This window comes from Tiliqua scincoides, chromosome 2, assembly GCF_035046505.1.
Source record: "Tiliqua scincoides isolate rTilSci1 chromosome 2, rTilSci1.hap2, whole genome shotgun sequence".
Taxonomy (NCBI): domain Eukaryota; kingdom Metazoa; phylum Chordata; class Lepidosauria; order Squamata; family Scincidae; genus Tiliqua; species Tiliqua scincoides.
Window position 1 is genome coordinate 133,965,831 of NC_089822.1, and position 12,988 is coordinate 133,978,818.

At 45.0% G+C, this 12,988-nt stretch overlaps 1 protein-coding gene across 1 annotated transcript; it reads right to left on the minus strand.

Annotated features, from left to right (window-relative positions):
* Window positions 1-1,212: 1,212 nt before the first annotated feature.
* Window positions 1,213-12,600, minus strand: SLC39A5 (solute carrier family 39 member 5). The gene is made up of 10 exons (XM_066612835.1): window positions 12,179-12,600; window positions 11,327-11,528; window positions 10,489-10,663; window positions 9,425-9,594; window positions 7,861-8,013; window positions 7,155-7,236; window positions 6,364-6,618; window positions 4,295-4,375; window positions 2,746-2,936; window positions 1,213-1,365 (listed from the first exon to the last, which is right to left on the minus strand). The coding sequence occupies exons 1-10, from the start codon at window positions 12,598-12,600 to the stop codon at window positions 1,213-1,215; spliced, it is 1,884 nt and encodes a 627-aa protein (XP_066468932.1).
* Window positions 12,601-12,988: the final 388 nt, after the last annotated feature.

A 12,988-nucleotide genomic window follows, 5' to 3' on the forward strand; every position in this document is an offset into this window, starting at 1 on the left:
CTCACGGCACACTGCCAAGGCACTAAAATGGTCAAGGCACACTACCAGGTTTTTGACGATTTGACAAGGCACACCATGCTGCCAGTGGGGCTCAAATCTCCCATTGGCCCTATTAATAAATGACCTTCCCCCAAACTCCTGTGGCACACCTGTGGACCACTCGCGGCACACCAGTGTGCCATGGCACAGTAATTGAAAATGGCTGCTCGAAGGCCTTTGGAAGGCCTTAGAATGTCACTTCCAGTTTTTCAGAACTGGAAGTGACATTTAAAGGCCGTGGAGGTCCAGAACTTCTGAAAAACCAGAAGTGACCTAAGGCATTCTGAAGGATGTGTGGCCTCCCTGGCCATCAGAACACCCCCCAAAGGTGACCAGAGCTCTCTGATCATCTCCAGATGATTACAGAGCCCCAAGAGCCAAAGATTTCAACATCTGTGGCTTTTGGTATCTGCAGTGGTTCTTGGAACAGAACCCCTGTGGCTAATGCAGGCTCATCTGTAGAAGACCTCATGTGGAGGCAGGTCTTCCAGCTGCTGCGATGCCTACAGTAAAGTTCAACTTGGAGGATGGGGAACTTGATGCTTTTTTAATGCTACACTCAAATGAGTTCAGAACTGGATCCATGATATAGAAAGCTTGCATGATGCAGTTGGATCTGTTGTATCTTGGTTTTTTGCCCCACAACCCCAACTCATAATGTCTGTTAAAAGCATCTTTTATAACTCCAGTGCAATGGAAACTTTCAATCTGTATGAGAAGCAAGTCACCCCCTAATGTATGTGCAATCCTTAAATAAAATGTCTCCCCTGTACTGCATCTTGTGGTGGCATAGATTAACTACACACAGTCTTCCAAGGGCTCGCCCCTTGCTCCTTTGGGCGGTACAGATGGTTTTCAATATGATCACTTAGTGGATTGAAAGTGGCAACCTCCCTCCTTATGGGGACCATAGCAGGTGGGTGGAATACTGGAGTTTTCAGTTCGGCACATGGTTTTCTTGCTGCCAACTACATAAACAGGGACCTGAGGGTGGCAGGCAGAATCATGGATTGCTGGTGCTTCTGATCTTCCTCTTTCCCCCAATTTGCTTGAATAAGATTATGGTGTGATTCTGTAGTTCCTCAACAAGCTACAGAAGGGCATCCCTCATTGCTGGAAGGACCAGGGCTTCACTCCATCTTGCACTGGAGAGCTGCCTACTGAGGAGTGCTGCTATCCATCCACATGGAAACTGATCTGTCCTTCAAAGAGAGCAATGCAGAGCATGAGGGCTCCTCCGGTAAGGAAGCCCAAGTTCTGGAGGAAGAAGTGTATGAGGGAGCCCTTTTTGACCCTGGAGGAACTCCGCTGCAGCATCTCAGGCAGCTAAAGAGAATAAAAAACAGCCTGTTATCTGCCTGGGAACTGCAGTGAGCCTATAGTTAAGCAAGACAGGTAGAGGTCCTTCAAGGAACCAATAACAACAACTGTGCAATTGGTTTATCTTAATCTCATCACAACCTTTGGCTACCTTGAACAGCTCAGGAGCAGAAAGAGCCAGACTGATGCCCTTGGGACATTTTCCCATATGAGGCTCAAAGCAGTTGTTTGCACCACTAGATTGTGCTGCAAGTTTTAAAAGGCAGTGCTCCATCTACATTGTATTGCCCTTGTGGCTGTGAAGTCTTGCCATGAATAATACCTGCATGATAAGGCTAGAAAATGGGGTTCTGCAGCACTGCTAACCTGGACAGTGAAGCAGATTCCCAATTGGTTGCCACTTCCCTAGAACTCCTTTGTTTTTTAAAACAAGCATCCGATGCAGAGCCACACAAAACATGGCAACTCTAATTGAGGTAGAATTTTCAATGCAACAGCCTATCTTGCTACAACAATTATCCATTGGTATATAGAAAGCTTTTGCACTAGACCAGTGTTTCTCAATGTTTGTCCACCACCATACTACTTCACATGGTCCACCAATTCAAAGTACTACCAGAAGAAACCGGTGATATCATTGCCAGTTATTTCAGGGTTGGGAGATCAGATACTACCGAGAAACACCAGTAAGAGGCTCGGAGTGGACAGGAGGGCTTTTTCAAGTATGGAAAAACATGCTTTGGCTCTGTCTGCTGAGCTGCGCCTCCTATCGCTGTTTGCTGTGTCATGTTCCTGGTCTTGCTGCTAGGCAGCAGCTGTCCAGAGGTCCAGTGAGAACCACCAGACACCACCTCAGGTACCAATGACTGAGAAACACTGCAGTAGATTCTACCTCTAAACCTATCAGAAACTGCTGAGTGCCAGGTCATGGCCTTTAATTTATTATAAAAAGAAGTGACAACCCAAGTACTTTGTTCTGATAATACTTAAAAAGGTACACTGATTTGGGAACCCAAACACTCTAAAGGCAATCCTGTTGCTGATTTTCTTGCAACTTCTCCAAAAGCAATCCTGTTACTGGTTTCTTGCAACTTGTGTTTACTTACAGGCAAGCTTCCCTCTGCTTGTTAGGGACCAAAGTCTTATGTGATGCCAGTGGTTCCCAAACCTTTTCAACAGGCGGCTTCCTTGACCTACTCAGTCATTGGCTGCAGCTACCCATTAGAGCTACAATCCCATACACTGTATAGGGTGGCAGGCTTTTCATGAGGATTCCACAGCTCCCCTGGCTGGTTTCCACAGTTCCCCGGGGAGCCATGGCTCACAGTTTGAAAATCACTGTGCTATGCCTACAGGAGAAGCCAGGAAAGAAGAGGCTGCCCTTACCATATCCACTAGTGCCACATACAGAAAAACACCTGCTGTGATGGCAAAGATCCAGGGTGTGATTTGCGAAGTGCCCTGGCTGAGGATTGTCCCCATCACAATTCCCCAGTAAGCCAGGAAAGCTGAGAGCAAGTTACAGAGCAGCACCCGCCGGAGTGACATGCCAGCCTGGAGTAGGACAGCACAGTCTCCTGCCAAAGAAAGGAGAAAAGTGAGCAATAGTCACTGAACCATTTAAAAATCTACTCCATGCTTTTTACTCAGACTCGCATACCAGATTCTGGAATAGTCCCAAGCCCAGGTCTTACCTGTGACCTGATCTCACCTCAGGCAGGATCTGGTTGAACAAGATTCTGGCAGGCTTCATGCTCAATACTTGTTTGCCCTAAAGTCATTTTAATAAATAAAAGCAGGCTTTGCTCTGAATGCTTCTCTGCATTTTCCTAAGACCATGAAGAGTTCTGCAGCTAAGCAGGGCTAACCTGTCCATGAGGCATTTGCCTCAGGTGAAGGGAGCAGGGGCCATTACCTTTCTCTACCACCTTCTGCAGGCCACTGCCTTGACCTTCTCCTGTCTCCGAGTGAGAAGTGGAGGGAAGATGAATAGGCAGCCACAGTTAATAGTGATATTTGGTGTCCCTGCCTCAGGCACCCAAAGGTCTTGAGCCACCTCTGCAGCCATAACACTCAAGAAGGCCTGAATGCACCCAAGCAACCCCCTAGCAAAACCAAGCAATGCCTCCAACTCTCTTGACCTGGCTGGCAGTGGCTCTCCAGGGTTCCAAATGCAGGTCCTTCCCCACCCTATTCAGAGATGGCAGGAACTGGACCTGGGAAATAACGTATACAGTGTATGTGCCCTACCACTCCTTGCAGCACAGTCCAAAATGTTAAATACAGGTCTAGCCTATTTATACATGGATTTTTTATACATGGATTTGACTCAACACAAACGGCCCCTGCAAATGAGAAGGAAAGTGCTGATATCTGGAGAAGGGGAAAAATGCACCCCTTTAAAATCAGTTTAAAAAACTGAACAGTCCTTTAACAATAGCCTCCTTAATGAGAGAGAGAGGGCAGCTGGCTGACAATCCATCAATCCTTCTCTCTCCAGTGGACCCCTCCTTCCCCCTGAGCACGTGAAAGAAAGGTGATAACTTTGCATTGGTGAAGGGAGAGACTGATTGGTGGATTGTCTTCTTAATGACTCTATCTTAGAGTCAAAAGGTCAGCAAGGCTGTTTCTAAATCACCCTAGGAAAGAGACTTTGTTTTTAAAATTGATTTGATATATTGCGTTTTTTCCCATCCAAGTAAGTGCTTGGAAAGGAACCCACATGAATAATGAGTCTCAACCTGTAGTAATATAAAACAAAACAAAACAACAGTAGCAGTACATCAGAGAGTGACTGGGAAAAGGTGTGTTTTTGGCCTGTCAAGAAAAGCAATCTCTAATTGCTCTTGAAGAGATTCCCTGGATATACCCATGCCCACATCTTGAGACACACACTGTCCTGAGCCCTGGTTTTTAAAAACATTGCTTCACTTACCAAGTTCATGGGGCAGTTCATGGCAGAATACAGCTACTGTAGTGCTTAAGCCACTGGAGAGGCCATCAGAGAAGGCAGCCCCTAGGGAAGAAAACCTCAGCTTATATAGGCTATTGACCCGAAAGAAGAGGGTTTTTCCCTGTTCCAGGAAGCTCAAGTCATCTGAAGCTCTCTCTCTTTTTCACTCAATTTGTTATACACCATATTCTGGATTACTGTGTATATGGAAACATCTCTAGCATTTAAGCTGGGAGCATCTTCCTTGAGAGTGATTTGATGTGATGGCCTTCTAGTTCCCTCGTAGCTCTAAAATTCTGCGAAAGGCCTAAGGGAAGGTCCTCCTGAGGATGAGGAATGGAGACAATTTGTGTGGGGTAGTGGCTGGACTAGGACCAGGAAGACCTGGATTCAAATCTACACTCAGACACAAAGCACACTGGGTAATGCTGAGCCACTCCTTCCTTCTCAGCTAATCTGGATAGGGTTGTTGTGAGAATAAAATGGAAGGGAGAAAACCCCGTGCTCTGAACTCCTTGCAAGAACATGGTATAAAAATGCAAACTCCCCAATGGCTCCCCCATCAATCTTCCTATTAAGCTTATCGCTTTTCCCTTTGCTACCCTAGTCCTTGTCTAAATACCCCAAATCCTGCAATAACACATTACAATAAGAGTAAATTGGGAAACTGTGTAAATAAATTAGCGCATCACCCTAAACACAATCTCACAGAAGTTACCCAGAAGTAACATGTTTTTGGTTAGCGACAACCAAGGCAGGACTTCGTCATGAGTAAGGCTGGCAACAGAGAACAGTGTTTTTGGAGAGTTGAAAGCAGTTCAAAAAAGGGATCACTGTTCATAATACGTATAAGTGGCGTAGCTAATGATTGCGTAGCCCAGTGCAAAGTTCAAAATGATGCCCCAGAAGTGATGTCACAACCGGAAGTGATGTCACTTCCCATCAAAGCCCAGGCTTTTTAAAAAGTGAAAATCAGAGGAAAACCTGTCTCCTCCTTCCAGAAGCTCCCCGCCCACTTGCTCTGCTGCTTCCCCCCAGCCAGTGGCACAGCTAAGGCATCTATCCGCTACCTGGGGTCAAAGAAGATTTTGTAGCCCCCCATGACAAAATCAAAATAAATTAAGTAAATATAAGTGTGCCCCTTATTGGTTAGAGACACTGTGCTGTGGTGAAGAGGAACAGTTATTCTTCCCCTGCTAAATATAAGAGGAGCATCACTTGAAAAAGTACCTCTTTACTCATTTAGCAGGGGTAACTGTATTGTGATACATAGAAATGATAGCTGACTCATATTAACACCCTATTGGTTCCATGTTGTATTATAATAACATCTCATTGGTTCTCAGAAAAATCAGTTTCATAGGTCAGCTTTAAGTTAAGAAAATCCACTTTTTGTTCCATAAGGTAGTTGTGTTTTCATTCTCTGGTTAACTGGCCATAACTTTTGCTAGAATACAGATATTCCATGAGGTTTGTTTCATTGAATTCTGCATTAAATTACCTTTCCAATGATATATAACATGATGGTATTATTCATACATACCAATTTTTTCACAATTTTGATCACTAGTGTCAAGCTCAACTTGTTGCCCCCCTAAAGCTTGTTGCCCAGTGCTACTGCCACCCCCTGCACCCCCTTAGCTACACCACTGATATGTATGCTCAACCCCTATTAGCCTCAGTCATTTTTTAATTTTATAAAATTTTATAATTTTAATTTCAATAAAAGCATCCTTAAAGCAGGGAATAACAACAATCATTGGTTTGTGTAAAGACAAATCATTTCAAACCACAGTGGTCAGCAGGAATTCCACTCTCAGATGTGGTTGGTTTTTTAATTGCTTCACAGCTGTTTGACTAGAGGTGACTTTGAGACAACAGAAATCTGTGACGACACCATGAGAAGTGATTCCTCTCTAAAATCACTTTCAAATCTCTTTCAGATCATTATCTTCTACACTCCAGCTAGACTGTGTACAGAATTTCAAACTTCGGACTATTGTGTTCCTTCTGGCACAAAAACAAACCCAGCTCTTTAAAAAATATCTTACCAATGGCCAGCCCATCTATGAAGTTGTGTATCCCGTCCCCTAGAATAACCATCCAAGCTATGTCGGCTATTCCAGCATTGGAGTTGCCGGCTGGGCCATGGGAATGGCCATGGTGGTAGTGTAGCTCTTCTGCCTGTCTCTCTGCATGTGATCCATAATTTTCCGAACTGTGAATTTGGACCGAGCAGTCCTGGATTTCACTGTAGAGAATCCCAGTTTCTCCTTCAGGCATGGTCAAACTCTGAGCTTCAGCACCTGCATCCCAAACCAGATACAGAGAAGCTTTAGTCAGCCTTGTTCCACTCCATAAAAGCCATAGAATCTTTGGCATGTGAAACTACCCCACTGGCACAAGTGCACCAGCAATGAAAAACTGAATAGGATTGGGCCCTTAGACTGCAGAGGTATGCATCATAGTTTTGAATCCTTCCCCACATAAAAAGCTTCATACAAGTAAAGCATACAAGTCTTATGTTCTTATGTTCTTATGTTCTAAAGCGCTTGTAACACCACAGAGAAACCATCTGACCTGGCCTTCTTCTTGCTATGTTAGTTTAAAGGAGGCAATGTGATCCTATCTGACATACTACAGTTCAGTGGGTTTAAAATTACATGAATAGGACCCTCCCCCAGCGTACGTCATTGTGAGGTGGACTGCAGCCAGAGCTCAAAAGTTTGAGAGGTGTAGGTTATAGTACAACAAACAACATTTCTCTTTGTAGGACACAGTACAGAACTAAGATGGATACTAACAAGAATTTAAAGCAGAGGGTAATCTCTCCATGACTCACCATGAGACATTCTTAGGCCAATACCACTGCTCTCATCCATTGTAGCAGGAGTTTGGTCTGATCCCTTCCTGGTTGCACCCTTCTAGGGAAGGGGAGAAAAAAAAACTGATGAGGACTGTTAAACTAGGCTTGGAAACCCTATCCATATCCTAGTGATGTGGTGGAATTTTGTCCCCTCTGATGGTGGCAGTGGCAGGCCCCATTGGTGCTTGTGTGTTCTGTCTCACCATCAGTGGTGGCGGCTGTGTCTCGGAGAATGTGGCCAGTCTCTTTCTAATGGTGGCAAATATGTCATTCTATGGAGCAGAAGTTTCCAGGGATGTTTTTTGAGGCGTCAACCGTGGTGGTTCAGCGCACTCTACACCCAAAAAGTTAGATTCAGCTATTGGCTTTTCTGTGGCAATTGCCGCTAATACTAATAGCAGATTTGAGGTTGACAGGACCAACATGTGTAGCTCATGCCAAAACAGAGAACATAGTGATCTATGTGTATGTGTATACACACATGTAAAGTCCAGGATTTGGCAGTTGAAGAGCCTTCTACTGACTAACCCAAGCAAACAAACCTGGGTTTTCCACCACAGAGGCTAGAGAAACTGACGAGAAGAGCCACTTCTATTGGGAAACCAGTTGCTGACATCTCCCAGCCAGTTCCTTAGTTGTCCAGATACCTGCACAGCTGGGCATAACCTCACGTGCCTCTTACCCGTCCTGCTTGTATTCGCTTGAGTGTTCTTATGAGATTCTCAATGAGGAACAGGAGGTAAATACCTCCCAGAACACACAGGCCCTTCAGCACTGCGTCCTCTGCTGCAGGATGCTGTTTTGGCGACAGAAGTCCATGAGGCCTTCCCTGTGCCTGAATGAAAATAATTCCTTTGAGCAGAGAAAGAGAGTCTTGAGAATTCAGAAAATAATTGGATAAATAAAACATCAGAAGAGCCCTGACAGATCAGACCCAAAGTACATTTTCCAGCACCCTGTTTCCAGGAACATGAAGACAACAGTCCTCCCCTCTAATCTGACCCCAGAGCCTCACTGGGGGGGGGGGGCAGAGCAATCTCTGGATAGAAATAGGGAGAAAAGCATGAATAGGGAAGAGTTCATAAACACCCTCCCATTTGCCCCTCTGCATGTTAAATTCCATATCTCCCCTTGTACCTGCTTTATGGAATTTGGCAATGTGGGGTTCTACCACATAGATATGACACACTCATACCTACTCTGAGTCTGAGAGGCTTACAAGACATGCAACATGATCTTAAGCCTGTTTTCTTCAAAGTAAATCTCACTAAGTTCAGTAAGGCTTATTCCTAACTAAGAGTGCATAGGATTGTGGCCTTCCTCTCAGAAGGGTTGTGCACATAGTCAATTATCATCAAATAACAGCGGAAGGAGAGTCACCCTGGCAAGATTAGTGGCTCTTTACTTGCCTCTTTTTCACCCTTATGTTACTGATCATGTAGGCAATGTCTGATACGTTCCCCATTCCGAAGAAGAACTTATGATTAATTGAGGAAGATTAACTAGGATGTATGGCTGAAACAACCCCACACTCCTTATTCGTCTAGATCGGGGTTGACATCTCAAAATAACAACCTCAAAAGCATAGTTCTGTTAACAATATGAAGAACTACACAACCAACATAGAAAGTTTGGAATTCAGAACACTATGGCAGGTTATAACATGAGACAGAAATGGTTAGGAGGTATCTATCTCCCTCATCGCCTGTTCCCCTCTAGGACAGGAATCTCTAAACATTTTAGCAGGAGGGCCACATCATAAACCTGACAAGGTGTCAAGGGTCAGAAAATAAATACCTTTAAAATTTAAATAAATACATTAGAGAGGGCAAGGGGGGAAGGAAAATATCTCCTTGCAAACCAGTCCAAAGCACTTACAAAGTAACAGAGGGGGGATCTCCTTACAAACCAGTCCAAAAGCCCGCTCCTGCAGCCTCTCTTTGCCCAGGCTCTCCTCGTCCCACCCTCTCCTGCAGGCTCTCCATGTGGAGCACACATATCTCTTTTAAACTCCTGTGGTCATGCGAGAGCTCTGCAGAGACCCTACAGGTCACGCAACCACTATGAAGGTCCCGTGAGAGCGCTGCAGAGCTCTGTAAGCCTTGGCCTCTGGAAGGTTGGGCCTCGTGGGCCAAAGGATCCCCACAGGCTTATGGGTCTCTGTGGGCCTGAAATGGCCCACGGGCCATACTTTGGAGACCCATGCTCTAGGATATCCAAAGGGAGATTATGGAAATGGTACATACGTGAGGCCAGAGATGCAGCAGTGCATCCCCACACAGTGTCCCAACAGCCAATGCCACCAGAAAAGCAAGAAGGAAATGGAACAGCTCATGGTTGAGGAGAGGGACAAGGACAATGGCCAGCACTGACGGCAAGCTGGTCAGAGTAATGGCCAAAAATCCCCAGCCCAGGCCTGTGGGAAACAAAACAGAGTGAGTAAGCTGAAGCTGAAGTCTGGAACACTAAAATGTTACTATTGTTTATATCCTGCCTTTCCCAAGCCAAAACAAATGCCCAAAGAGGCTTACAAAATTCCACAATAAATGTACAATAAACTAACAATTGGCAAGGTCAAACCGTGGAACCCTGATTCATGCCCTAACCCCCCCACATGATTTACCCACCACATGATTTGCTTGGACTGAAGGCTTTAGCACTTCCCCTTAGATGAGCAAAGAAAGCAGCCTGATACCAAGTCAGACCATTGTTCCATTTTGGTCAGTGATAACTGTATTGACTTGAAGGGGCTCTCTGGGATTTCGAGCAGGGGCCTTTCCTAGCCATACTTGGGGGATGCCAGGCATGGAACTTGGGATCTTCTGCATGCAAAACAGATGTTCTTCCACTGAGTTATAGCTTCTACCCATAAAGCTTTAAGAGACAAAGGGCAGTAGGCAATAGAGGAGGGATAAATTAAAACGTAGGGCACAAGCTCCGAATTACTGAAGCTCTGGGTCTCTTGCCCAACCTCCTTCTGATCTCAGAGCTCTTAAAACAAACCTTTGCAAAAAATTTTAATTCAGTTATATACATTTTTATCCTAACCTTCCATCCCAACAAAGGGACCAAGCAGCTAACACTTTCTCCATAATGATAAAAGGATAGAAATAGATATATTTATTTTTTTAAAGTGAAAGTTCAATCTTTGGATGGCAAAGTCTACACCAGATGTAGACTACATATATTTACAGTATGATTCTGCAGGCAAGTGGAATATGCACTGTCCTGCACTGAGCTGATGTAGGAGATTAGGGTTGAGGTTAGGTCCGCTCCTGGGTCAGGTCTTGAGAAAAGCAGCCTAAATTACCACTCCAGAGAGAGCTTCCTGCCATGCCAAGAGCCATGTCGTCATAGTGCTGGATGCAAACCCGGCTGTCAATCTGGTAGAGTAAAGCTGGGCACAGCAGGGTGAACTGCTCTGGGGTGATCTTGGAGACAGAGTTCAGGCCAAAATTCACCAGCAGCTGAGATACGTTGAGACACTGGAGACAAAAACAAAACACCGACTGAATTTGAGACCAGGAATTGAGCAATTACGTTGAACTGGCACCCGAACTGCCAGTCAATGTTTCATTGACTGCCAGCACTATTGCACATCACCAGTTTGATAAAAGTTTCCGTTTGCAGCTCCCAAACAAGGGATATTTAAAAAGGTGCCAATTAGGGATGGGAACAGTGTCAAGAGATTGGAGTAGCATGGGATGATGGGGACAATGAGAAACAGCCCAGTCCAGTGTTTTAGTTCAGCTGGGAGATCTTGGTTAAAAACAGGCAAAACAAACACTAAACTGGACACCCCCCAAAACAGAGCTGGAACTTTATGAACTGTAGTATAGCACTTGCTTCATTTATGCACACTTCTTATCGAACTGCTTCTTTAAAATGCATGAGCATAACAGCACAAAAACTACAGTGCGCTTTGCTAATGCTACTAGAACCATGTTATATCCTGGTTCATCTTCCATCTTTGTTCAACTCCATCTTTGCGGCTGTTTTCCTAAACGCTTCCAGGATTCTAGGGTAGGGGATCTGGGCAGGCTTGACCTTTGGTATTTCCTCTTTTGGAAAACCACACCCCTTCCTAGCCAATACTTTTTGCGCAGTAAGGCAAAGGATCTTGCTAGTTCAAGTCATCTCACACTTACGTCCTCATGCAGATGGTTATATACAGAGTGATCAAGGGCAATCACCCTCTCTAGAAGATTTAGACCAGACTGTCCCAGGGAAGACCTGAAAGGATCTTCAGCCTTCCCAGACTGCTCTGCTCTGTCGGTAGCATGGCTGACCTCAGGGAGTACAGGAGATATAGGTGTTGGGGTAGTGCGTCCCAACTGAGAGAGTCCGTGCCTGCAGGAAATAGGAAATCATCATCTCCAATGGACAGCAACAAAATTAACTAACGTTTTTGGTTACGGTCTTGACAAAAGGCTGATGAAATCCTATGAACATCAAAGTAACAGGAGACTGCAAATACATCTCCCAACTACCATTTTAAAGACAAGTCTACTATCCTTCCACTTCTGAATGGCATCTGCCTCCTCCTGAATCATTTAACTGAAAATACGAAAATATTTTGTGATTTAATTAAGCAAGATAATTGTCAATAGAACTAAATTAATTTCTGAAATACTGTAGTTCAGCCAGTCAGATCCAAGTCAGGCACACTGCAAGATTCTTAGCAAGTGGGTGGGCAAAAGGAACTTGCAAAATCTGTTTCAGTTGCTCCTTCCACAATCTCAGCTGGTTGCCAAGCAAAATAACTTTGCATAATTTAACAAATCAAAAGCAGATCTGCTGGTCAGATTTTAAGCTTTGTTGCAAGCGAGTAAAGTAAGCAAAACAAACCATATAAGAATCAAGCTCAAAATAAATAAGATGCTGTATCAGTAATCTACTCCGCAGTCTCACTGGAAGTATACCTCATTGACAATTACTACACCCAGCAATAATGCTTTTCTACGAGAATGGAGAATGTTTTCCAGGAGCAAACAGGTTACCTGGTAGTCATGGCACTCTCTGGCTGAGCCCTGGCTCTGTGCTCAGTCATGCCAAGGTGCTCTGCTGCCGAGTGGGAATGCAAGTGCTTGTTCTCTTGGACTTCCAAGATGTCCAGGTGGGAGACGTGGCCATGGCCAAGTTCCTCATGCTCAATCTCCACCACCTGTACCTTCCCTAGTCCCAGACTAAGCAGCAGACGCGTCAGGCCCTCGAAGGACAGGGTACCATTCTCGCCATACTGTCCAAAGAGCTGCTGCAGGTAGTAACCCTGCTCCTGGGTAGCATCCTCAGGCAGGACCCATGCAGTTCTGTCAGACACCATGTCAGGTTGATCAGCCAGTGCAAAACTAGTTATGCCCTGCAGGGAAAACAGGGCCACCCATGCTCCAGCCAGAAAAGACCTCCGTGTCTTCTGGTCCATCAAGAGGGGCCTGCAGGAGAAAGAACACAGTAGCACTGAGCCACAGAGCTCTGACGAGGCTCCTAACCTACACACATCATTTGGCCCAGGCAAGCCTTTGCCCTGATTAGGGCACAGAAGGTAGTCTAAAAAATCTCCATATTTATCTCTCAGTGCAATGGGAATAGCTCCATAGATTTAGAGATGATGCAAGCCTTCCAAAAGGGAAGCTTGAAAATGAGACCCTCCCAAATCAAGCAGCACTTGGTAATCCATTTCAAGTGAATCACACTCAATCTCCTGCCCGTTGTCTCTCCTTTCACAAAGCAACAAACAAACAGTTGACACCACTGGTTCACGCATCATGTTTCAGGAAGATCATGACCAAATTGGGGCTGTAAGGAAAGGA

Coding starts and splice junctions, on each gene's coding strand:
- SLC39A5 (XM_066612835.1), bottom strand. CDS start 12,600: ATGGACCAGAAGACACGGAGGTCTTTTCTGGCTGGAGCATGGGTGGCC. Junction 9,595..10,488: donor AGGAAGCTCTCTCTGGAGTG/GTAATTTAGGCT, acceptor TGTTTCCCACAG/GCCTGGGCTGGGGATTTTTG. Junction 2,937..4,294: donor TGAACTGCCCCATGAACTTG/GTAAGTGAAGCA, acceptor TTTCTTTGGCAG/GAGACTGTGCTGTCCTACTC.